The 27,518-nt window shown below is 38.1% G+C and overlaps 1 protein-coding gene across 2 annotated transcripts in view; it reads right to left on the bottom strand.

The window, feature by feature from the left end:
* Positions 1-27,518, bottom strand: part of RAB3C (RAB3C, member RAS oncogene family) — a 289,684-nt gene that overhangs the window by 39,708 nt on the left and 222,458 nt on the right. For both annotated transcript variants that reach the window (XM_027606045.2, XM_027606044.2), the window contains exon 4: positions 11,956-12,080. In XM_027606045.2, the coding sequence (XP_027461846.1) occupies positions 11,956-12,080 (125 nt within the window). The remainder of the gene's footprint in view (positions 1-11,955; positions 12,081-27,518) is intronic.

The raw sequence follows: 27,518 nt of genomic DNA, 5'->3' as shown, positions 1-27,518 counted from the left end.
AATACATAAAATCATCGTATTCACAATAGTGTGAAAAACAATAAAATTCTTAAGAATAAATTTAACTCAGAAAGTGAAAGGTCTGTAGAATACAAATGACAAGAGGTTGCTAAAAGAAATCAAAGCAGATACAAACAAATAGAAAGACATCCTGTGTTCATAGATTGAAAAAATTTATATTGTTAAAATGTCCATAGTACCCAAAGCTATCTGTAAACTTAGTGCAATTCCCATCAAAATAACAAAAGCATTTTTCACAGAAAAAAATCTAAAATTTGTATGAAACTGAAGAAGACCTTGAATAGCTACAGCTATGGTCAGAAAAAGAACAAAGCTTGGAGTTACCACACTTCTGGATTTCAAACTACACTACAAGGCTACAGTAATAAAAACAGTATGGTACTGACACAAAAAGAGACTCAGAGACCAGTAGAACAGAATAAAGAGCCAAGAATAATTTCCTGGTTACATGATCAACTAATATTCAACAAGGTAGCCAAGAGCACCCAGTGGAGAAGCGATAGTCTCTTCAACAGATTTGGACTCCTATCTTAGACCATTCATAAAAATTAACTCAAAATAATCAAAAGTTTAAACATTATACTGCTACTATAAAACTTATAAAAGGAAACATAGAGAAGAAATGTCTTGACATTAGTCTAGGCAATGATTTTTTTGGATAGGACACCCAAAGCACAATCGACAAAAACAAGATTCAACAAATGGGACTACATCAAACTTAAAAGCTTTTGCACAGCAAAAGAAACAATTTAGAAAATGAAAAGGCATTTTTCTTTCCTACAGAAAGGAAGTATTTTGCAAACCATCCAGCAGACAAGGAGCTAGTATCTAAATATATATAAAGAACTTGAACAACTCACAACAACAAAAAAAATCTGATTAAGAAATGGGCAAAAGAACTAAATGGATATTTATCCAAAGAAGTCATTCAAATGGCCAGAAGGTATGTGAAAAGATTTCAACACTGGTTATAATGGCTATAATCAGGAAGACAAGAGATAACAAGTGCTGGCAAGGATGTGGAAAAAAGGAAACCCTCACACACTGTTGGAGGGAATGTAAACTGGTCCCACCAATGTGAAAAATATGAAGTTTCCTCAAAAATAATAGATCTGGCATATGATCCAGCAATTCTACTTCTGGGTATATACCCCAAAGGAAATGAAAACAGAATTTTGAAGAAATATATGCATTCTCATGTTTATTACAGCATTGTTCACAGCTGCCAAGATATGGAAACAAACTGAGTGCCCATCAATGGATGAAAGGATATGGAAATTGTGGCACATATACACAATGGATATTATTCAGCTGTGAGAAAGAAGGATATCCTGTATTTGCAACAACATGGATGGGCACTGTGCACATTATACCAGGTGAGGTAAGTCAGACAAATTTAAGTGCTATATGCTATCACTTATATATGGAAATCTAAAAAGCCAAGCTTGTAAAAACACAATAAAATGGTGGTTACCAAATCACAGATCTGTACTTCTGAAACAAATAACGCAACATATTTTAAGAAAAAAGAAAAAGAAGAAGATAGCAGGAGAGGAAGAATGAAGGGGAGTAAGTCAGAGGGGGAGACGAACCAGGAGAGATGATGGACTCTGAAAAACAAACTGAGGGTTCTAGAGGGGAGGAGAGTAGGGGGATGGGTTACCTGGTGATGGGTATTAAAGAGGGCACGTTCTGCATGGAGCACTGGGTGTTATGCACAATGAATCATGGAACACTACACCAAAACAAATGATGTAATATATGGTGATTAACATAACAATAAAAAATAAAAAAAATAAAAAGAACAAGAAAATCTTAAAAAAAAAAAAATGGTGGTTACCAGGGGATGGGGATCAGGGAAGAGGAAAGATGTTGTTGAAGGGTACAATCTTACAACAGGTAGTAAATAAGCCCCAGAAATCTAATGCACAGCACAGTAAATATACTAACAATATTGTACTATAATCATCAAAGTTGATAAGACACTAGAACTTCATTATTCCAACTATTAAAAAGATTATGTAAGGTGATAGAGGTGTTATCATTACAATGGCATTCATATTACAATATAATGTAATATAAATATATGAAATTAACTTGTACACCTTAAATTTACACAATGTTATATGTCAAATATATTTCAATTAAAAAAAGCAAAACAAAAATAAGATTTGACACTAATATACAAACATTTATAAATTATAATGTACTATTGGAGTGATACATTATAAGAGCCAATAACTAAAAAAATGTTTGAGTATTGATATACAAATAAATGTAAGTGTTAACATTTTCTTTCTGCACCCCAGCTGATCTTAAATACCTTAATTTTATGAACACTGCCAAGGTAAATGTTCAAAAATGAAATGTGATCTTCATGTCACCCTACTGTTTAAAGCATAGCACTGGTTCTGCAGCCCTTATAAGAGAAAGCCCAGTCTTCAGTTCTACAAGCTTTCCAGCCTTAGATCTCTCCAGATCGATTTCTTCTGCCTAGAAGGACAATCGTCTGTTTGTCCACCTAATGCATCCTATTTATTCTTCAAGACTTGGTTCAAACATCTCCTCAATGGCACAATTCCCGGAGTCTTCAGAGAGGGGATATTTATCTTACAAGCTCTTCTAACATGGAGTCCACATCCCTATCATGGTAATATATATGGTCTTTTTTTAAAAGCCTTTGTTTAAGTGTCCCTCACTAGACTAGAATCTACTTGGGCAGGGGGTGGTGGTGGCAGGAGGTTGGTCATACTGTTGCTTTGCTCACAGGGCCTGGCCAATAGGTGGTGTTCAATAATACTGAAAGACTAAATGAGTGAATTAATAAAACACTGTAATGAATTTTCAAACTACTCAGAAAAGCATTTATCTCCAGTCCCCCCGAAGAAATAAATTCTTAAGGTGACCCCATTGCAGTCTGGGATGAGAATCTACGGCACATTTATTTTAACTCAATGACTCATTATACAATTCCAAGCAGACTTCGCTAAATTCTCACTGGACCCACTAATTATATACTGTTCTGTAACCTCATACTACTCTTCTGACCACCAAAAGTCTTATTTAAAATGTTGTAACTATTGGCCACAGGGGACCAGACTAGGGTAGTACATAAGGTTGTCAGTAGGAAGCCAACTTTGTGGACCAGGTTCCTGAGGCAAAGCAGCATGGTTCCAAACTATGAAAAGCATCACATAGCACAACTTCTTCCTGTTGGGTCTCTAGTAATCTGCCTCTTGTTTTGTTGTTGTTGTTGTTTGTTTTGTTTTGTTTTTCCCTGTACATCAGTGGTATCATGACTATGATGTTGGAATACATGGTACAATCATGACTATGTGTTGGAATAACCTGAGACTTAAAAGAAATACAGTTGGGTTTTGGTTCAAGATGGTGACGTAGAATACTAAACTCACCTCCCATAGACACAACGAATTTGCGACTATATATGGAAGAATCCTCTGGTAAAAAAATCTAAAATGTGGCTGAGCAACTCTTATCCATTGGGTGAACAAAAGAATGGCCACATCAAAGTGGGTAGGAGAGGCTGGGACACCATCTTGCTATAAACTTCATTCCTGGCTTAACTATCTACTATGAGTAAGGAACTCAAAACCTAAAGCTTCTGGTTGAGGACCAAAGGGTTTAAACCCCACATAGCATATTCATATTTTATGATCTGCACCTGAAGGTCAAGTCCCCCAAAACATCTAGCTTTGAAAATGAATGGGGCTTGTATCCAGGACACCCACAACATTGTAGTAAACTGAGAAAAAGCTCTTAAAGGGCTTGCACACAGACTTAAATTCCCAGGGCCTAATGTAGAGACAGCCAATTGAAAGACACCCAGACTTTATGTAAAAGAGACTCATTTGTTAAACTTGAAGGATCAGTCTGAGGGGCATTCATCTAATTTAACACACATCTAGGGGCCTTTTTCAAAGAAGACATGTGGATGGCCAACAGATACATGAAAAGATGCATATCACTGATCATCAGGGAAATGCAAATCAAAACCACCCTCTGATATCACTTTAACAGCCATCAGAATAGCTAGTATCAAAAAAGACAAGAAATAAGTGTTGGCTAGGATGCGGAGAAAAGGGAACCTTAGTGCGCTGTTGGTGGGAATGTAAATTGGTGGGGACCCTATTGAAAGAATAATGAAGTTTCTCAACAAACTAAAAATAGAAGTACTGCGTGATCCATAAGTCCATTTCTGGGTATTTATCCAAAGAAAACAAAAACACTAATTTGAAAAGATATATTCACCCCTGTGTTTATTGCAGCATTATTTATAGTAGCCAAGATATGAAAGCAACCCAAGTGTCCACTGATAGATGAATGGATAAGGAAGATGTAGTATGTATACACCACAAAATATTATCAGCCATTTAAAACATGAAATCCTGCCATTTATGACAATATGGCTGGACGTAGAGGGTATTATGCTAAGTGAAGTCGGAGAAAGACATGATTTCATTTTTATGTGGAACATAAAAAATAAGCAACAACAACAAAATAGAAACAGACTCATACATACAGAGAACAAACTGGTGGTTGTCAGAGCAAGGGGCATGGGGAGAGGTGAAATAGGTGAAGGGGATTAAAAAGTACCAACTTTCAGTTATAAAATAAATTAGTGATGGAATGAAAAGTACAGCATAGGGAATATCCTCAATAACATTCTAATAACTTCATATGATGACAGACACTAACTACACTTACCATGGTGAGCATTTTGTAGTGTATGTATTTGTGGAGTCACTATGTTGTGTACCTGAAACTAATGTAATATTACATGCCAACTATACTTCAATTAACAAAATTTAAAAAACAATGAAGCACATAGATACAGAGAACAGATTGATGGTTACCAAAGGCCGGGAGTGAGGGGTGGACAAAATGGTGAAGGGGGACAAAATATATAAATTTTCAGTAATAAAATAAATCAGTCATGGAAATATAATGTATAGCATAATGACTTTTGTTAATGATATTGTATTTTTATTTAAAAGTTGCTTTGAGAGTGGATCTTAAAAGTTCTCATCACGAGAAAAGAATTTTTCTATGTAGGGTAACAGAGGTTAACTAAAATTTTTGTGGTGATTGTTCTGCAATATATACAAATATCAAATCATTATGTTGTACTACTGAAACTAATATGATGTTATATGTCAATTATTACTGCAACAAAAGTAATTTAAAAAAATATTTTGGGTCCTGTTCTCGAGATTCCAATTAATTGGACTGGATATGGCTTGAGCACTGCGATTTTTTTCAAAACACCTACTCTAGATCCAATCTTCCTTCTAGATTTATTTCCCTCTCCTTGCTTTGGTCTTGCCTGATTTGAATTTTCTGAGAAAAAAGGAAGACCCCATCAATGTTCTGAGGCCCATCTGTGACTTCTGAGTTCGTTCACCTCTTGTTATTCCTGGTCTCAGAGCACTCTGATGTGGCTCCCTCAGTCCAACAAACAATCAAGACAATAGCACACTCTGTAATACATTGATTTTTCATTATTTAGAAGAGAACTTAAGTGGTTTTGATTACAGAGTCGGTAAGTTGGTGTTTTATTAAAAGATTTAGTTACTTTAGGAGAGAAAGAGCGAGAGAGTGGGGCAGAGGAGAGGCAGAGGGAAACTCAGGCACTCCACGCTGAGCACGGAGCCCTGCAGGCTCTATCATGACCCTGAGATAATTGACCTCAGCCGAAACCAAGAGTAGGATACTTAATGGATTGTGCCACCCAAGAATCCCTGTAAATTGGTGTTCTAAAGGTACTAAGAAATTGCTGTATGTTTTAGTGCTGTCTCAGTGTCAGTTTTAAGGCTTATAGAGTAAGGCATTAAGAATTTCCAGAGGTTAGAAAGAACAGAATGGCTAAAGAATTTTCCAGTTTTAATAAACTAAGAAACTGATGTTGGAAGAGACTCTAGAAAGATGGACATTTGTTGAAAGGAGAAATTACATATTTGGGTGAGATTGCATTTAAGAGAATTTATCCTTAACAAGGATGTAGTCACTTTATGGCATCATCCACTAGAAGTCTGTAGATCACTGGAAGACTGTGGCATCCAAGAACAGAGTTTAAATAGGCTTACTATTATATAGGACTCAATTCCCTCCTGAACTGTAAGATAGAAAACTAAATTCATTTAAGACCTATTCTGTACCTCAAGGTTGTACTAAGGATACAATGACTCATGAGTGAACTTAGAGGTCAGGGAAGGTATGATGCTACTATTATAGTTATCTTCAATAAAAAACATATGACCTAGCTGCTTAAGGTCAGACCACATGGATCCAAAAGTTCATGGTTCCCATGGCAACATGATTTCTTATTACAATTACTGCCTTGCTTTCTCTTCCCTGGGTTGGCAGTGAAAGACAAGGGTGGTTGCCCCTAAAAGATTCATAGGAGCAGAGCAGATTAGAGGATCCCAGAATCAGAATTCTCAAGTTACGCAACCCTGGGTTTGTGCAGACTCAGCAGGAATCCAAAGCATTGCCAAGAAAATCCAAGGAGGTAGACTTCTCTGGATGAGTTATAATGATGGTCCGTTCACCTCAGTTAACGTGTCTCCACGAGTGATATCAAGGCATATGAGGCAGTATGGTCAATGTGCCTAAATTCTTATCCTTGTTGCAACAGAAATGTTCACAGGGAGTCCAAACTCTGTCAGCCATGATGGATCTACCTTCCTTGATTTATCGAGATCTTTTAGGAAATAATTATATATCCTGCCTACATCCAGTCAGTTCCTTCAGTATAGTCTTTGTGATGTGAAGGAGTATCCTTTTCCATTTATTTGTCTTTAATTTACCTCTTTCTACTTCAACAGATTATTCCCTTGAAGGGATTGGTTAAGTCAGTCTTTATCAGATGAGTATGCTTCAAATTATAGACAGAATGTATTTTGTCAGTCTTCATATTCCTAAAACAGAACCAACTATCTACTCATACAACTCTGTGCCCCTCCTCCACTCTTCAAATTGCACTTGTTTTGATATTTTCCAGCCGTTTAATTTATATATTCATGATATTTGATATTTCTGATATACAGACCACATGTTAAGCTTCACAACAGAAAAGATACATATTTTATGACTCCCTAATGTCACTGTGGGTGTTTAATAAGTATTTGTCAGATGGATAACCAAAACAAAAGAAGTCATTACAATGGCAAAATGAGAGGCCAATTTCACAGATTGGAAAAATGGCCAAGTGTTAACATATTTTATAGTTGTCAGAAATCCTCATGGGGTCTCTGTGGAGACCTGGACAAGGGGAAAGATGGGTCTGGAATTTAGTAATACATGCACATAATATCATGACAGTTGTTTGAAGACTAAAAGAGAGTAAGTATCTATTATTTGAGTTAGGAAGAAATATTAATGCAAATTAGGAACATTTCAAAATGGAATCCTTACAAACCGTTTATAAAAAAATTAATCACTTCAATTTTTTTATCTGCAGTCTTTGTTTCTCTGACTACATTTTTGGCAAATTTCAGAATTTCTGTACTTTCTGCCCTTTCAGAGCTTATAAAAATAGTTCAAATATCCTTTCATCTATAATTTCAAGGCAATACAAATCCCTTCCCCTCCATAAATTTATGTGTTCTTATTTCTACTTGAGTGACTTCTATTTTAGGAAAACTATAATTATTTCTATTTTTTTCTCATTTAATATTAAACAATTTTAACTTTAAAGTTTAAGTTTTAATATTATACATATATCTAGATTATTACCATATTATAAATTTGTTGCTTAGATAAAATACAAATCTAAAACATTCCTATATATTGTTACAGGTATATACATCTGTAGTAAATGTTAAAAACATGCATTGAAAGAATAGTATCACCTATAGGATAATGTTCAGCTCCAGGGACAATTCTTTACATTTCCAAATACTTGCCACCATCTAAGCCAGCATTCTAAAACTAGTGCTGTGTAAAGCCAGAGAGTGTTTCTTAAAAATGTAGATTCCTGGGCTTCAACTTCAGAAACTAATGCAACAGGACTGTGTTGGGTTGACAATTGTGCACTTGAGCAAGAATCTCAGATTTAGCTGCAGATGATTAAAGAACCACCCTACAACCCCCATACAGAAAATGCACAGCTATGGGGGGGAAGGGGATAGAGGAGCCTGCAGCTCCAGGGAGAGGGCAGGGCTAGAACAAGATTTGGTTGTCACTGTTGGGGGGAATGCAAACTGGTACAGCCACTGTGGAAAAAGTGTGGAGGTCCCCCAAAAAGTTAAATTGGAACTACCCTACCTATCAGTAATTGCACCCAAAAAAATACAAAAACACCAAATCAAAGGGGTATATGCACCCTTACATTTATGGCAGTATTTACAATAGCCAAATTATGGAAGCGTCCACTGATAAATGAATGGATAAAGAAGATGTGGTGTGCACGTACGTATGCATATGTATTATGTACATACACACAGTGGAATATTATTCAGCCATAAAAAGAATGAAATCTTGTCATTGCAATGACATGGATGGAGCTAGACGGTAAAAATGCTAAGTGAAATAAGTCTGTCAGAGAATGATAAATACTATATGACTTCACTCATATGTGGAATTTAAGAAACAAAACAAATGAGCAAAGGAAAAAAGAGATAAGCCAAGAAACAGTCTTAACTATAGAGAACAAACTGATGGTTACCAGAGGGAAGGTGGGGTGGGGGGTGGAGGAAGGATGATACAGGTGATGGGACTAAGGAATGCACTTGCCATGGTGAGCCTGGGTGATGTATTTAAGTGTTGAATTACTACATTGTATACCTAAAACTAATATAACACTGTAGGTTAATTATACTGGAATTAAAATTAAGAAAATGATTGGGTTGTCATGGTCGGTGGCAGCAGTTCTGAGCATGGAAGTGGATGGGAGAAAAATGAAGAGTGGTGGGCCCAGTAAAGAATGCCAAAGAGCAAGAAGCAGAAAAAGGAGGGATTTTCCAAGCAAACAGAAGGTATGGCTGCAGAGGGAGGAGGAAAACAGAGGGCATCATAAGGTGGAAGCCAAAAGGCCAAGTTCTATAAGAAGGGCATAACCAAAGGGCCAAATAGAACAGAGAATGAGGAAAGGGAAATGCTCATTGTCTGGAGAGTCTATCTCAGGGACTCTATTTGTTCCTGGAAGGTAGGGGATGGTATTATCAGCAGCTGACACATCGTAAACACTCAGTAAGTGCTTGGTGAACTAAAGTGGACCAACAACGGTGACTGCCATACAAGGATTTTAAAGAGCTCAGCTACAAGTCAGTTCCTTCAAGTACCCTCACTAGGATGTAACTATCCACAATGGAGAATTAATTGTAACCAGACTGATAGAACAGTTATTTTCCACCATTTACTGAAATGTGGACATGATGTTTATAAACAGTGCTCAACCTCTGTGTCTATGTAAGGGAATTCTGGACAATGGAGTTTTATTAGTAATTAAAAAAAAAAAAAGCAAAGATCTTTAAAATCTTTACACTGAGGTTGTGAGAGTAGGTTATTTCCATACAAATGATCTGTCATGATCATTTGTAGAAGTGTGTTCAGTCACAAGAAGAACAAACCACATTAAAGGAAGTAAATGACTCTCCAAGAATGTACAAGTGTTGGTTGCTATGACAACTGCTGGGTTATATTACATAGAGAGCAAAAAAAAAAAAAAAAATCAATTAGAAACCACTGGAAGAACTTGCACTGGAGCATAAAACATTTCTGCCTCACAATTTCAGGAACTTTACTACAGCTATGCATTGCACGAACAGGGTTCATGTTGGTGCCAGTCAGAGGCTTAGTTCTAAGAAAGGTCACCTTCTGGATGCATTCCCATCATTCTAAGGTTTCTCCCATAACCTGCTCTTCTGAACACCCAAGTAATTTATTAAAGTAGTGAAGAATTCATGCAGTTACCTCTTTTCTGCTGATGACATTAAACAGTGTTTGCCTTCAGTCCATTTTTGTTTGAACCGAACAATTTTCACATTTATACAGAGAGAGACGATTTCGATCTGTGGAGCAGTTCCCCCACTACTCCCAATGTGGCATATGTCTGACTTGTGAAGAAAATACAGGGAATGAAGAGATGGTTTCAGGAACCCACTGTGCCAACCCTCTCCTACGTTTCTTTTCTCTTTGGAGATCGACTATTCTCCGATCCTAAAGTCTTGACCTGCTAAGAGGATTAAGGAGAATTGCCAAGTTTTTTGGAATTTTCAATAAAAACGTTGTTAAAGTGATAGAATGGGATAGCCCCTATGAACTAAATGCTAAAGGTTCAAGAGCAACCACAAAGACCAGACATCAGCTATGTGACTTTCTCATGGGCAGCTCCACAAACGTTTGGTGGAAGCATTCTTGTGGTCATGGGGTGACAGCCCTTAGTCATTAATGAGCACATTGATCTCACGAAGAAATGTTCAAGCTCTCGGAATGGACTGTGCATAGTTCTTTTAGGAGATTACCACCTGATAGAGTGACCCAACTGGGACCCATTGAGAGGGTCTCTGCTTCTCCAGTATGCGCTGCCCAGTACCAGCAGATTGATCTCAAAGCAGCCCTTCATAGCAATGCTTTTCAAAGTGTAGGTTGAAGCCCATCACTAGGCCCTAAGATCAATAGTGGGTGAGACCACTATTAAAAGACAGAGGGAGAAAGAGAATTGAATAGAAAAATATCAGAATGAATCTCATCTAGTAAGGGTAAATATACTTTGTGAAACTTCTATTTCTTTCTCTCTCTGTACATATGTGTGCACTGTGTTGCTAGATTGAACATATTTCTTACTGTAGAACTAGCCAAAAAGGCTGGAGAGCCAGACTCTGCCCTGCTAAGAATACCTCGATGTTCTCTGTTGTGTAAGGAGGAAGGAGAGGCAGAGGGGGAGGGGCAGAAGAGGAGCCAGAATAAAAAGAAAAGAATGCCACCTCTTTTGCTCTAGGGCTTCAGTTGTTCCCCAAATCTGCTCTCATCTGCTCTCTACTTCAGTAATATTACACTAGGTTCCAACTTTTCTACTCACTCTCCTCTCAATGTCCTTGCTCCTTTGTGCCCTTTAATCATAAAGCTTCTCCTCTTTGTGGTTTTCAAATTCTATTCTCCTTTAGGGTCCGTTCAGGCCTTATCTTGGCATTTAACCCCTATGATCTCTATGTCCTCTCATCACTCACCTCTTTCCAGCTGTTCTGCTCAATTCCACACATTTTCTCTCCAGGTGTCCTGTCTTCTTTGAGCTTTACCTGCTTCCTGTCCCACTCTGCTCTCACACCTCCTGGTACCTCTCTTCCAGTCTGCCCCCTTCCCTCTGTTGCTTTCCTCTTAACCATCTACCTCTGAGCTAATTATCCTGTTTTTGTTGTCTGCTTGTTTCCGCTTTTTTCTGTGGATCTCTAGATTTCTCACTTGACTGAAAGCAACTTGAGCCCAGGGACAGTGAATCATACATTTTTGTATGCCCCATGATATCTGGCACAGTACTGGGCATATCATAGGTGCCCAGAACCAGGATCTATAATGTGACCTATTCTGTGCTACTAAACTTTTCCAGTAGAAACCTGACAACAACAATCACACATGATAATAAAATGCTCACTCAATGCAAACAAAATGTTGTATATGGAGAAAAAAAAAGCAACTAAAAAATAGCAGGCAAGGCTTAGCCTGTGTTTCTCAGGACATGAGAATTTGAATACCTTGTACTAGATTAACATTCTGGTTATTTTGTTTTTGTAATTATGCTTGGATTCTGATAGAGCCACAAAAGTGAGAGGAAATCCATTTACTACTTACCGAGGATATGCTGGCTTCTGCAAGGTTGAAAGTCTTTTCATTAAGCCCATCCTAGCAATTAGCTGTGACTCTGTGCAGTGTTACAAATAATGACCAAGCTCTGTTTTTTGTTCACTTATCACTTACCAAGCTGTTCTCCTAAATGTTGGCCTCTCTCTGTTGAGATGACCCGCTCGTCTTCCATGTCACATTTGTTCCCAACCAGGATAACCTGGGCATTATCCCAAGAGTATGTTTTGATTTGAGTTGACCTAGAAGAAGACAATAGGCAAAAAATGATCAGAGGAGAACACAACATAAAATGAAGGAGAAGGAGTATGATCCACAGATGATGACAATAGCAAAAAGTGAAGCCCAAATGCCTGAAGTTTAGAATTAGTCCAGTGCAATCTCACCCTTCAGATACTCAGAGACTATTTATTTGTACTAAGAATTCTTTTTTATTTGGTGATATTAATATGACTACTGTTTTTTTCCTTTCTCCATTTTATACCTTATATAGTACCTTTATAGCTGGAATGGCCAACCATCCTGATTTGCTCATGACATTCCCAGTTTTTGAAGTAAAAATCCCATGTTCATAGAAACTCCTCAGTTTTAGGAAACCCAATTGTTCACTTTACAGCCCACCACAAAAAAAGCATCATTTTCCCTTGTTACAATAACAACTTAAAGAGCTAGGACAATTAGGGCCTAGGAGATATGGGGATAATGATAATATTTAAGAATGAATCATAAGAACTAATATACTCATGCTTTATATCAAGAGAAAAATGCCAGGTTCATATCAAAATTACAATATAATGGGCTGTGGGCTTAAGTTACTGTCAGCAGGGCGTCTAGAATTCCAGATAACCTTCTAGTATGGATCATGACTCACACAGTCAACTTCTGATTTTGAAACTGAGATAGAATTTTTATGGTTCATATTTATAGGTATAGTCCTAAATAATTTATATAGGTTACATTAATTTAATGCTCAGAATCAGAGGAGTATTGTTTATCATCCCCATTTTACCATTGAGAAAAATGAAGCATAAAGAAGTTAAGTAATCATTCCAAGAACAGCCCACTAGTAGAGTGGCAGATTAGGAAATTAAACCCAGGGAGTACAGCTCTCAAACCTATGCTCTTACTACTTATTACAAGTTTGAGAAGTGAAATTCTTGTGCATTTGTTGTCATTTTAGAGAAAAAGCTGAAAGGAAGCCATGTTCTTTAATCTGCCCTCTATATTGGTCATGTTTTTATTTGAGAACAGCAATCTAGGATAGTAGGGAAAGATATATCACTCCATGGGTGGTCAAGAGCAGGATATAAAATGTTGAAAAACCAGATCAAAGTTAAAGAAAGGGATTTGTAAAATGTCAAAAAGAGAAGCTTAGAAATGTTTCTACTAGCAATTGTCAAGTTTTTCAAGATTATTAGATAGAAAATAGTGACACTCTGCTCTCAGCTTCAAGAGAGAATAAAAGCAAATAGCTTTAAACTATAACAGGAGATCTTTCAGTCAGATGTGAACACTGTCTCTTCCTTCTGAGAAGAAAGGATAGAGCTATGAGGCAGATAGTGTTTTATTTCAGAGCATTCCCCTGAAACAAGTTCAAGTTTTCAAATGAGACTAAAATAGCTGGAGAAATATACTCTATGTCCCATGTGAACATCTCCAAGGCATGGTATATTTTATCAGAAAAATCTGGAGACACGATCTTTCTAATTCTGATACCTAAGTTAATAATATATTCCTCTAGCAACAGGAGAGTCATCATGTATCATAAATTGGGAAAATAAAAACAAACACTGAAAACTCTAATTTTCTCTCACCTCATCTTATGTGTGTGGTCTATGAAAAATGATACATGCATAGTGAAATTAAGGTGTAAAATGCATGTTACACATGAATACACCTTAAATCTCAAGAGCTAGCATAGTTTTAAAGGAATTCCAAAGGTTCTTTCAAAGGAACTCAAATCTAATTGGATTTCTTCAGGAAATTTTTAAAATTATCCCTCTGCTCCTATAGGTCTTATTAACCAAGGTCTGGCCTATGTCTGGAAAGGCTCTAGGCAGAGAGCCCTTATGTTAACAGACAAAGCTACCCTGGCACACAGCTAGAAATCAAATCACCGGAAAGAGGTTACTGAGAGGGTAGTCACAGGAGAGTGTTGTTATGTAAGGAAGGGGTTGAGGCTATGACATAAAGGACATGGCTTTCTAAGTTTACAGAGGACAAATGCTTGCTTGAAGCAATTTAGCACTCTTTGGAGCTAGGCAAACATCCTCTGCAACCCTGTTTGTATAAACTTAACCAGGGTATACCTTTGTGAAGGTGAAGAAGGAACAACTTGGCTAGCTTATTTGTACTCTTAAGCCAAGTTGATGGAATGCTTGCTTCTACCACTCAGCAAGTGCAAGTAACTCATTTCTGATCTAATTTTTTAAAGATTTATTTATTTTGGGGGGGGAGGGGCAGAGAGAGACAGAATTTCAAGCAGACTCCCCAGTCAGCTTGGAGCCTGAGGTAGGGCTCGATCCCATGATCCCAAACCATGACCTGAGAAGAAACCAAGAGTCAGATGCTCAACCAACTGAGCCACCCAGGTACCCTTCATTTCTGCTGATTTAATAACCCATGGGGTCTTAGGCTACTGTGACGAGTTACACATTTATGCATATACAACATTCCCCATTTCCTAACAATGTGTAAAAATATATAAATATATAGCCATGATTGTATCAAAACCATTCCCCTTCCATTTGTTTTTAAGAAATATTTTAATGTGACCTCCTCAATGTCCTAAATTGCCAAGGAAATGTTATTTTTTTATTATTACTAGGGAATTACTAAAAACTCTTACCTTGAAAGCTTAAATAGCTAATGGAGACCATTTTCTTTTTTCAGTTGATTAAAATTATGGTCTGGGGCATTTGTGCTGAGGTGAACAGAAGACTAATTTGCCATCAAATTTGGTTAACCTCATTTTTGGAATCAGGGGTGCAAATGCCCAGTGTTTTGCTTTGGTTTGACTACTGCAGACTTGTCGATGATGTCTACCACCAACAGAGTAGCTTTAGGCAAAGTCCAATCACCAGCTAGAGGGGATCAGAATCATGCTGGTTGACTTATGAATTACTACATATCACAGAGTCCAAGATGCTATGAATGAGAGGAAAATTATTTTATGAATGGCCAAGAACAAAAATAAACAGCAATGAAATTATTACACAATGCTTTCACATTAGTCCTACTAGCCACACTGATCAGTCAGGTCAGCTTTTTATTGTTTTGAAATTTTGTTCATGAATTCTGAGGGGTTTAGCAATTTTTCCTAATGGAAAACAGTACATAAACATCATTCTATGACTATCTCAGTAATAAAAGTTGATACAGCCAACTGCTTGTGGGTATCTTTCCTTTTTAAATCCTGTAGATTGTTGCTTTGCAAGAAAATATGAAATGATGGTTATTATTCCAACAGGAGCATTCACGTTAAATTTATAACCCTTCCTGCTACTCAAATGACCCAGATTTGCACTTATATCATCTAGACATAATAGGAATTGAGGTCAGAAAAAAGTTGGGTTGTTAATCCAATTCTCTTATCCTCCAGCTCAGAATCTTAGCAATTTATTCAGCCAGTTAAAACAAAAGCTCTAATACTAAGTAAGTATGGGGAGGTCATTCTGCATTCTTAGCCTCTGTATCTTCATCTGTAAAATGAGGCTAGCAGATTTTGTACAGACTCTCTGGGCTTTTGCAGGACTCAGGTGGTTTTAGGTGGGTAGGGTCACACTCTACGTTCAAAGTTGTAAACAACTCTTTACAAATACATTATTAGTCCCATTTTAGGCAATCAGCTGTTCCTCTTCCCAAATCCAGCTCAACTCATCCTTTCTAATTCTTATATTCTAAATAATAATTGGAAGTTTTTTCACTAAAGAATATCAAATTTTGTTTCCAGTTCCTATCTTGAGGTTGAGGTCCTACATGGGCAAATTTCTAACTGGAGTAGAATGGCCTACTCTGGTATGTCTGTTAGGGATAGGACACATGTTTGTGAAGTAAATCCTCCTTAATGTGGAATTTCTACGTATTTACTTTCTTGGTCATTTGCTATATTTTGTAATTTTTTTTCATTTGGGGAACAGGTTTTTAATCACCTTATTAGGGACTGTCTTATTTCTTTGCTGGTTAGAGACACATTTAAAGAAAGTGGCTGTCATGAAATAATATACATGTGAAAAGATTATTTCTGAATCACTGCTAGAGATCCTTTGGGATTTACAGTTAATCCCAACAAGATTAATGGAATCAGAAGCAATATGTTGGTCACCATGGTTACTCTATAAATGGTAATTAACTCAGACCTTACCAGTATCAAATCATATTTATTTAAAAATCTGTTATTACCTAAAACAAAAACAAAAACAAAAAAACCACAACCCACATATATTTATATTTTTACCTATATAGAGAGAAGGTTTTTGTTTTCTGTTTTTGTTTTATATTATGAGGCAGAAGAAGATGAAGAGTCTTTCATGTTTTATGTGTATATGACTGAACTCTGCACAGAATCATTTGATTGGAGAGCTATAAACAAAACAATCAAATTCCTACATCATTACTCCTTCTTCCCTGTTTTGGGTATATAAGTAATTTCCTATGAGTTCAACCTGCTCTCACAGAGATTAGACTTTAGTTAGTCACAGTGTTCTGGAAAACAGTATAAAATATGTATCAGTGACCCAAAAAAGCAATTGTCTCCCAGGGTCTGATTTGGGCTATATGTGGGAAGAATGGGGTATCAGAGAGGATAAGACTTGCTCTTCCTCACCCAGTGAAGCTTGAACAAATCTTAACAGCAGTCCCATTCTTAATTCTGGAAGTTCCTATGGCTCCATGGGCATCCATTCCCTTATTCTCATCAAAGTTTAGGAGTCACAGCTCTACACCTTCTCAGCCAACTTCCAAGCCTACTACTGCTCATCATATAGGGATGCCTTTCTGTTACTTTCTCACTAATTTAATCATTTATTTACTCAATTCTTCTCAACCCATGGAGACTTTTAAAAATTATTCCAAAGGAGAACAATTAAATCATAACCTCTAGGGACTTCATCATAGGAATAAAAAAAATCTCTCCAGGTACTTTGTATGTAGAACTGAGGCTCAACATTACTGGGATAACTCTCTCCCTAGCCCTTTCCTTTTTAGGTTTTAAATAATCTATTTCAAATAAATGAATACACAAACAAATAATCTGTTTCCTTATTTCCCATCTAACACCCAAAGTATTTGCAAATGGTTTACAAAGATACATATGAAATAAACTTTAAAACGAGAGAGTAATGATAAGAGAAATGTTACATAATAAAATATAATGGTTTATATATGCTATAAAGGCTAATAGGTGGTTTTAGGAAGTTGAGGGACTAGGCTTTTTCAATGTTACATAACTCACTTAATGAAGGAATTTAAAAAAAGAGACTTTGAAAAAGTATCCTCATATAAATGCTCCCCACTATGTGATCTATTTTTTTAATTTTATTATGTTATGTTAATCACCATACATTACATCATTAGTTTTTGATGTAGTGTTCCATAATTCATTGTCTGCATATAACACTCAGTGCTCCATTCAATACGTGCCCTATTTAATACCCATGGGAAAACCCAAAAGACTCCACCCCAAAACTGCTAGAACTCATACAGGAATTCAGGAAAGTGGGATATAAAATCAATGCACAGAAATCAGTGGCATTCCTATACACCAACAACAAGACAGAAGAAAGAGAAATTAAGGAATCGATCCCATTTACAATTGCACCCAAAACTGTAAGATACCTAGGAATAAAACTAACAAAAGAGGCAAAGAATCTGTACTCAGAAAACTATAAAATACTCATGAAAGAAATATAAGGAAGACACAAAAAATGGAAAAACGTTCCATGCTCATGGATTGGAAGAACAAATATTGTGAAGATGTCAATGCTACCTAGAGCAATCTACACATTCAATCCAATCCCCATCAAAATACCATCCACTTTTTTCAAAGAAATGGAACAAATAATCTGAAAATTTGTATGGAACCAGAAAAGACACTGAATAGCCAGAGGAATGTTGAAAAAGAAAAGCAAAGCTGGCGGCATCACAATTCCGGACTTCCAGCTCTATTACAAAGCTGTTATCACCAAGACAGTAGGGTACTGGCACAAAAACAGACACATCGATCAATGGAACAGAATAGAGAACCCAGAAATGGACCCTCAACTCTATGGTCAACTAATCTTTGACAAAACAGTAAACAATGTCCAATGGAAAAAAGTCTCTTCAACAAAGGGTGTTGGGAAAATTGGACAGCCACATGCAGAAGAATGAAACTGGACTATTTCCTTACACCACACACAAAAATAGACTCAAAGTGGATGAAAGACCTAAATATGTGATCTATTTTGTTATTTAAAGGTAGAGGTTTACCTTGTTTGGTAAAATTACTACCCCCCCATTAAAGATTCTAATGATACCAAAAGCTGTAACAATAAAAATTACCAGAAATATCACTATCTCCAGATGATCACTACTAACATTTTGGTGAAAATCCTATAGTGGATTGTAGTATTACCTCACTAAGTCACCACCATTTCCCCCTGTAGATTGATTGTATTTTCCTACCTTACTAGCTTTGGACTGGGTCAAGTGAGTTGCCTTAGCCAATGGAATGTGAGATGTGACATGAGTCACTGGTGAGCAATAGCCAACAGAGGAATTGTGAAGTTCTGTCAGTCCTCTTGTATTCCTTTTTTATTTTTTTAAGATCTTATTTATTTATTTGCAAGAGAGAGAATCAGAGAGAGAGAGAGCAAGAGAGGGTTGGAGGAAGAAGCAGACTCCCCGCTGAGCAGGGAGCTCAATGCAGGACTCGATCCAGGACTTCAGGATCATGACCTGAGCCGAAGGCAGTGGCTTAACCAATGAGCCACCCAGGCACCCCAGTCCTCTTGTATTCTTGCTCTTCATCATGGAAAGAGCCATCCCAGAATGGGGCTGTTCTGTCAGCCTGTCCTGGAAATGACAAGCCAGGAGCCCAGCTGAGTTCTACAGAGACCACCAAATCCCAGCCAAAACTAGATGAGCTATATTTAACATAACACACTTACTGTTGCGTGACTTAACATTTTATTTTGGTGTCTTTCTATCTTCCTTTCTACCCGTTGTTGCATAGCCTTATTAATTTCTTTGAATTTCCCCATATAGACTGCCTTTTTCAACAAACAGGAGCTATTACTATGTGGGTCTAGGTTTTTTAAGGCCTAAAACTAATAAAAATTTGAGGGCCCAATTTAAGACATGCAAAATACAAATACAGAATTAAGTACAAGGCAATATGTAGCAGATGATGTTGGTGCTGTGCCCATAGTGTGTTACTTCTGCGCTTGCTAGCTGACTTCCCACTGCCAAAATCTACAGCTCCTTGCTTTAAAGTCTTCTTTTTTAAAAAATTTTATTTTATTATGTTATGTTAATCACCATACATTACATCATTAGTTTTTTTTTTTTAATTTTTTATTGTTATGTTAATCACCATATATTACATCATTAGTTTTTGATGTAGTGTTCCATGATTGTTTGCTTATAACACCCAGTGCTCCATGCAGAACGTGCCCTTTTTAATACCCATCACCAAGCTAACACATCCCCCCAACCCCCTCCCCTCTAGAACCCTCAGTTTGTTTTTCAGAGTCATTAGTCTCTCATGGTTCGTGTCCCCATCCGATTTCCACCCCCTTCATTTTTCCCTTCCTGCTATCTTTTTTTTTTTAACCTATAATGTATTATTTCTTTCAGAGGTACAGATCTGTGATTCAACAGTCTTACACAATTCACAGCACTCACCATAACACATACCCTCCCCAATGTCTATCACCCAGCCACCCTATCCCTCACCCCACCACCACTCCAGCAACACTCAATTTGTTTTCTGAGATTAAGAATTCCTCATATCAGTGAGGTCATATGATATATGTCTTTCTCTGATTGACTTATTTCGCTCAGCATAACACCCTCCAGTTCCATCCACGTCATTGTAAATGGCAAGATTTCGTTCCTTTTGATGGCTGCATAATATTCCATTGTATATATATACCACTTCATCTTTATCCATTCATCTGTCGATGGACATCTTGGCTCTTTCCACAGTTTGGCTATTGTGGACATTGCTGCTATAAACATCGGGGTGCATGTAACCCTTCGGATCCCTACATTTGTATCTTTGTGGTAAAGAACCAGTAGTGCAATTCCTGGATCGTATGGTAGCTCTATTTTCAACTGTTTGAGGAACCTCCGTACTGTTTTCCAGAGTGGTTGCACCAGCTTGCATTCCCACCAACAGTGTAGGAGGGTTCCCCTTTCTCCGCATCCCCACCAACATCTGTCGTTTCCTGACTCGTTAATTTTAGCCATTCTGACTGGTGTGAGGTGGTATTTCATTGAGGTTTTGATTGGATTTCCCTGACGCTGAGCGATGTTGAGCACTTTTTCATGTGTCTGTTGGCCATTTGGATGTCTTCTTTGGGAAAATATCTGTTCATGTCTTCTGTCCATTTCTTGATTGGATCATTTGTTCTTTGGGTGTTGACTTTGATAAGCTCTTTATAGATTTTGGATACTAGCCCTTTATCTGATATGTCATTTGCAAATATTTTCTCCCATTCTGTCAGTTGTCTTTTGGTTTTGTTGACTGTTTCTTTTACTCTTTATCTTAACGAAGTCCCAATAGTTCATTTTTGCCTTTGCTTCCCTTGCCTTTGGCGATGCTACTAGGAAGAACTTGCTATGGCTGAGGTCAAAGAGGTTGCTGCCTGTGTTCTCCTTTAGGATTTTGATGGTTCAAAATCCTAAAGGAGACTCCTGTCTCACATTTAGGCCTTTCATCCATGTTGAGTCTATTTTTGTGTGTGGTGTAAGGAAATAGTCCAGTTTCATTCTTCTGCATGTGGCTGTCCAATGTTCCCAACACCATTTGTTGAAGAGACTGTCTTTTTTCCATTGGACATTCTTTCATGCTTTGTCAAAGATTAGTTGACCATAGAGTTGAGGGTCCATTTCTGGGCTCTCTATTCTGTTCCATTGATCGATGTGTCTGTTTTTGTGCCAGTACCATACTGTCTTGGTGATGACAGCTTTGTAATAGAGCTGGAAGTCCGGAATTGTGATGCTGCCAGCTTTGCTTTTCTTTTTCAACATTCCTCTGGCTATTCGGGGTCTTTTCTGGTTCCATACAAATTTAGGATTATTTGTTCCATTTCTCTGAAAGAAGTGGATGGTATTTTGATGGGGATTGGATTGAATGTGTAGATTGCTCTGGGTAGCATTGACATCTTCACGATGTTTGTTCTTCCAATCCATGAGCATGGAATGTTTTTCCATTTCTTTGTGTCTTCCTCAATTACTTTCATGAGTATTTTATAGTTTTCTGAGTACAGATCCCTTGCCTCTTTGGTTAGATTTATTCCTAGGTATCTTATGGTTTTGGGTGCAATTGTAAATGGGATTGATTCCTTAATGTTCCTTTCTTTTGTCTTGTTGTTGGTGTATAGGAATGCCACTGATTTCTGTGCATTGATTTTATATCCTGCCACTTTATGGAATTCCTGTATGAGTTCTAGCAGTTTTGGGGTGGAGTCTTTTGGGTTTTCCACATAAAGTATCATATCATCTGCAGAGTGAGAGTTTGACTTCCTCTTTGCCGATATGGATGCCTTTGATTTCTTTTTGTTGTCTGATTGCTGTGGCTAGGACTTCTAATATTATGTTGAATAGCAGTGGTGATAGTGGACATCCCTGCCGCGTTCCTGACCTTAGGGGGAAAGCTCTCAATTTTTCTCCATTGAGAATGATATGCGCTGTGGGTTTTTCATAGATGGCTTTTATGATATTGAGGTATGTACCCTCTATCACTATACTCTGAACAGTTTTGACCAACAAAGGATGCTGTACTTTGTGAAATGCTTTTTCTGCATCTATTGAGAGGATCATATGGTTCTTGTTCTTTCTTTTATTAATATATTGTATCACATTGATTGATTTGCGGATGTTGAACCAACCTTGCAGCCCAGGGATAAATCCCACTTGGTCGTGGTGAATAAACCTTTGAATGTACTCTGGGATCCTATTGGCAAGTATTTTGGTGAGAATTTTTGCATCCGTGTTCATCAAGGATATTGGTCTGTAATTCTCCTTTTTGATGGGGTCTTTGTCTGGTTTTGGGGTCAAGGTAATGGTGGCCTCATAAAACGAGTTTGGAAGTTTTCCTTCCATTTTATTTTTTGGAACAGTTTCAGAAGAATAGGTATTCATTCTTCTTTAAATGTTTGGTAGAATTCCCCTGGGAAGCCATCTGGCCCTGGGCTTTTGTTTGTTGGGAGATTTTTGATGACTGCTTCAATTTCCTTAGTGTAGTGGTTATGGGTCTGTTCAGGTTTTCTATTTCTTCCTGGTTCAGTTTTGGTAGTTGATACATCTCTAGAGATGCATCCATTTCTTCCAGATTATCTAATTTGCTGGCATATAGTTGCTCATAATATGTTCTTATTGTTTGTATTTCCTTGGTGTTGGTTGTGATCTCTCCTCTTTCATTCATGATTTTATTTATTTGGGTCATTTCTCTTTTCTTTTTGATAAGTCTGGCCAGGGGTTTATCAATCTTGTTAATTCTTTCAAAGAACCAGCTCCTAGTTTTGTTGATTTGTTCTACTGTTCTTTTGGTTTCTATTTCATTGATTTCTGCTCTGATCTTTATTATTTCGCTTCTCCTGCTGGGTTTAGGCTTTATCTGCTGTTCTTTCTCCAGCTCCTTTAGGTGTAGGGTTAGGTTGTGTATTTGAGACCTTGTTTCTTGAGAAAGGCTTGTATTGCTATATACTTTCCTCTTAGGACTGCCTTTGCTGCATCCCAAAGATTTTGAACAGTTGTGTTTTCATTTTCATTGGTTTCCATGACTTTTTAAAATTCTTCTTTAATTTCCTGGTTGACCCATTCATTCTTTAGTAGGATGTTCTTTAGCCTCCATGTATTTGAGTTCTTTCCGACTTATCTCTTGTGATTGAGTTCTAGTTTCAAAGCATTGTGGTCTGAAAATATGCAGGGAATGATCCCAATCTTTTGGAACCGGTTGAGACCTGATTTGTGACCTAGGATGTGATCTATTCTGGAGAAGGTTCCATGGGCACTAGAGAAGAATGTGTATTCTGTTGCTTTGGGATGGAATGTTCTGAATATATCTGTGAAGTCCCTTTGGTCCAGTGTGTCATTTAAAGTCTTTATTTCCCTGTTGCTCTTTTGCTTAGGTGATCTGTCCATTTCAGTGAGGGGGGTGTTAAACTCCCCTACTATTATTGTAATGTTGTTGATGTGTTTCTTTGCTTTTATTAATTGGCTTATATAATTGGCTGCTCCCATGTTAGGGGCATAGATATTTACAACTGTTAGACCTTGTTGGGTAGACCCTTTACGTAGGATATAGTGTCCTTCCTCATCTCTTATTATAGTCTTTGTTTTAAAATCTGATTTGTCTGATATAAGGATTGCCACCCCAGCTTTCTTTTGGTGTTCATTAGCATGGGAAATGGTTTTCCACCCCCTCACTTTCAATCTGGGGGTGTCTTTGGGTCTAAAATGAGTCTCTTGCAGACAGCATATCGATGGGTCTTGTTTTTTTTATCCAATCTGATAGCCTGTGTCTTTTGATTGGGGCATTTAGCCCATTTATATTCAGGATAACTATTGAAAGGTATGAATTTAGTACCATTGTATTGCCTGTAAGGTGACTGTCACTGTGTATTGTCTGTGTTCTTTTCGGGTCTATGTTACTTTTAGGCTCTCTCTTTGCTTAGAGGACCCCTTTCAATATTTCTTGAAGGGCTGGTTTCGTGTTTGCAAATTCCTTTAGTTTGTGTTTGTTCTGGAAGCTTTTAGTCTCTCCTTCTATTTTCAATGGTAGCCTAGCTGGATATAGTATTCTTCGCTGCATATTTTTCTCATTTAGTGCTCTGAATATATCATGCCAGTCCTTTCTGGCTTGCCAGGTCTCTGTGGAGAGGTCTGTTGCCAAGCTAATGTTTCTACCATTGTAGGTTACAGATATCTTGTCCCGAGCTGCTTTCAGAATTTTCTCTTTGTCTCTGAGACTTGTAAGTTTTACTATTAGATGTCGGGGTGTTGACCTATTTTTATTGATTGGGGGTTTCTCTGTGCCTCCTGGATTTTGATGCCTGTTTCCTTCCCCAGATTAGGGAAGTTCTCTGGTATAATTTGCTCCAATATACCTTCTGCTCCTCCCTTTCTTCTTCTTTTGGGATCCCAATTATTCTAATACTGTTTTGTGCTATGGTGTCACTTCTCCCAAATTCTGCCCTTGTGATCCAGTAGTTATCTTTTTCTCAGCTTTTTTATTTTCCATCATTTGGTCTTCTATATCACTAATTCTCTCTTCTGCCTTATTTATCCTAGCAGTTAGAGCTTCCATTTTTTATTGCCCCTCATTAATAGCCTTTTTGATTTCGACTTGGTTAGATTTTAGTTCTTTCATTTCTCCAGAAAGAGTTTCTCTAATATCGTCCATGCTTTTTTCAAGCCCAGCTAGTATCTTTAAAATTGTCATTCTGAACTCTAGTTCTGACATTTTACTAATGTCCATATTGATTAGGTCCCTGGCAGTCGGTACTGCTTCTCGTTCTTTTTTTTGAGGTGATTTTCTCCGTCTTGTCATTTTGTCCAGAGGAGAATAGATGAATGAGAGAACAAAATACTAAAAGGGTAACAATGACCCCAGAAAAATATACACTAAACAAATCAGAAGAGACCTGAAACTGGGGGAAGAGAAAGGAAAGAAAAAAAAAGAAAGAAAGAAAAGATAAAAAAAAAAAACCAACAAAAAAACAAGAAGAAAACAGAATATGATCAAATATGATCGGGCTGGTGCATAGATCAGTGCCATACACTAGATTTTGGGCATATTTTGGTCTGTTAGAAGTAAGTGCCTCCCTAAATTTTAAAGACAGAAAAATTTATATATGTACAAAATAAGGGTAAGTACGATGAAGAGATGGAATATAACTGTAAAGATGAAAATTATAAAAGATTTTACAAAAGGAATTGATAAGAAGCTGGTTGATAAATGAAAGAAGAAGATTAAACAAAAAAAAAGGGAGAGAATGTGATCAGGCAGGAGACTAGAAAAAAGCCATACACTAGAGATTTAGGGTATATTTTGGTCAGTTAGAAGAAACTGTATCCCAAGATTTTTAAAGAGAGAACTTACATATATATATACCAAAAATAAGGTTAACTACTATGAAGGGATAGAATATGACTCTAAACATGAAAAATAAAGATTATTTTAAAAAGGGATTAAGATGTTGGCTGAAAAAGGGAAAAAGAAAAATTCCAAAAAAAAAAGGAAAAAGAAAAAATTTTTTAAAAAATTAACTTTGAAAGACCAAAGAATCATGGGAAAAAAGTCATGAATTCTATGTGCTGTATTCCCCTAGCACTGGAGTTCTGCCGTTCTCATTGATCAGTAAACTTGGTCTTGGCTGTTTGTTCTTGCTGATCTTCTGGGGGAGGGGCCTGTTGCTGTGGTTCCCAAATGTCTTTGCCGGAGGCGGAATTGCCCCGCCCTTGTCGGTCCGGGCTAAGCAATCTGCTCGGGTTTGCTCTCGGGAGCTTTTGTTCCCTGCAAGCTTTCCGTACAGCTTTGGAGGACGAGAGTGAAAATGGCGGCCTCCCAATCTCCGCCCGGAGAAACCGAGAACTCGGGGCCCCGCTCCTCAGTGCGCCCCCAGAGAAAAGCAGTCAGTCACTCCCGTCTCCCTGGTCTCCGGCTGCACTCCGTGCTCACCCGGCCTGTGACCCGAGCGTTTCTATCTCTGGCACCTGACCCCATGTGGAGTATCCAAACCCAGCAGATCCCTGCGGTGCGCTCCCGCGCCGCTACCCCCGGGGGAGGAAGGGGAGTCTCCCCGGCTCTGCCGCTTGTTGGGTCCCTGCTGGAGGAGCAGTGGCCCAACTGTGCCGCGGATCACAGTTTATGGCAACCCCGTCCTCTGAGAGCTGGCTTCCCTGCTCCGATACCTGGGAGCTCTGCCGCACTCAGGCACCCCTGGTCTTTCTGTGACCCCGAGGGTCCTAAGACCACACTGTCCCGCAAGGGTTCCACCCCCCGCTTAGCCACTGGAGCGACGTCCCTCTTCGGAGCCGACTTCTAAAAGTTCCGATTCTGTGCTCCGTGGCTCTATCACTTGCCAGAAGCGGCCGACGGAGGTCCCCTCCCCCGCCATCTATCCTCCCGAATATCGCCTCGGATTCACTTCTCTGCACGTCCTACCTTCCAGAAAGTGGTTGCTTCTCTGTTCAGAGAGTTGTTGCTATTCTTTTCTTCAATCTCCTGTTGAGTTCGTAGGTGTTCAGAATGGTTTGATCCCTATCTAGCTGAATTCCTGGGACCAGATGAAATTTAGGTCTCCTACTCCTCCACCATCTTGCTCCTCCCATCCTCTAAAGTCTTCTTTTAAAGCAATGCAAGGACATTGTGCCCATCAAGGAAGATCAAATGTAGCAGGACATCCACCCCAGGAGCAGACCTCTCCCAGGAACTGAAAGGAGTTGTTGTACTGATGCCCCAGACTTCCATCCATACTAAGACACTTGAAGGGGCTTGTCCAAGTAAAAGGTACCAAGCTTACTAGGCATTGTTTGGGGCTGGTGCTACTGGCTCAAAAGCCCTGTTTTTAAACCATAAGAGACTCTTAATCTCAGGAAACAAACTAAGCGTTGCTTGAGGGGCGGGGGTCGGAGGGATGGGTGGCTGGGTGATGGATATTGGGGAGGGTATGTACTATGGTGAGCGCTTTGAATTGTGTAAGACTGATGAATCACAGACCTGTACACCTGAAACAAATAATACATTATATGTTAATAAAAATAAATAAAGGGCCATGGTCACAGGCAAAAAAAAAAAAAAAAAAAAAAGCCCTGTTGTTAATATTAACAGCTCTGTGGGTTGGTGGTTAAACTGTACCCTGACATTGACCATGGTGATTTATTTACAGCATGGAAATTAGCAAATGCTTTAACTCAGATTTTTCTCCCTCCCCCTTTTTTTTTAATATCTCATTTACTGGTACACCACAAAACAAGCTTTATTAATTTTGTGAAAAACCCACCTGCAGGCATCACAGGTGACCCCTGTCTAAATCACATTTATTGCCTCTGTCAAGCTGTCTCATTTTCTTTCATTCAGTCTCAGCACACACACTGCTCTGGATTAGGTGCCCCTTAAATGGGCCCACATACACCCTGCACTTCACTATGATCTTCATACTGGTCTATATCCTGCCCCAGACTATAGGTCCTATGAGGGCAGGGACCCCAACTGGTTTGTTCACCATTATGTCTCCTGCCTTCAAGATAATATCTGGTACTTAGAAGACTCTCAAGCAACTTTAAATTAGTGACCCACCCAATAAATGAACAAATAACAGGTTGAAGGTAGCAAAAATGCCTAAGGAGTTAATTCAGAGTAGAAGCAAAAATTTTAAAAAGCACAGGAGGAGAAATCACTATTGTATGCAGTGCATATGCCCTGCTGCACCCCTTTTAGAAATTGGACGTGTTGCTAACAGAGTTTAACA

The sequence above is a fragment of the Zalophus californianus genome, chromosome 5, assembly GCF_009762305.2.
Source record: "Zalophus californianus isolate mZalCal1 chromosome 5, mZalCal1.pri.v2, whole genome shotgun sequence".
Lineage (NCBI taxonomy): Eukaryota > Metazoa > Chordata > Mammalia > Carnivora > Otariidae > Zalophus > Zalophus californianus.
The sequence above is the reverse complement of the archived record's forward strand: the minus strand, read 5'-3'. Positions and strand labels throughout refer to the sequence as shown.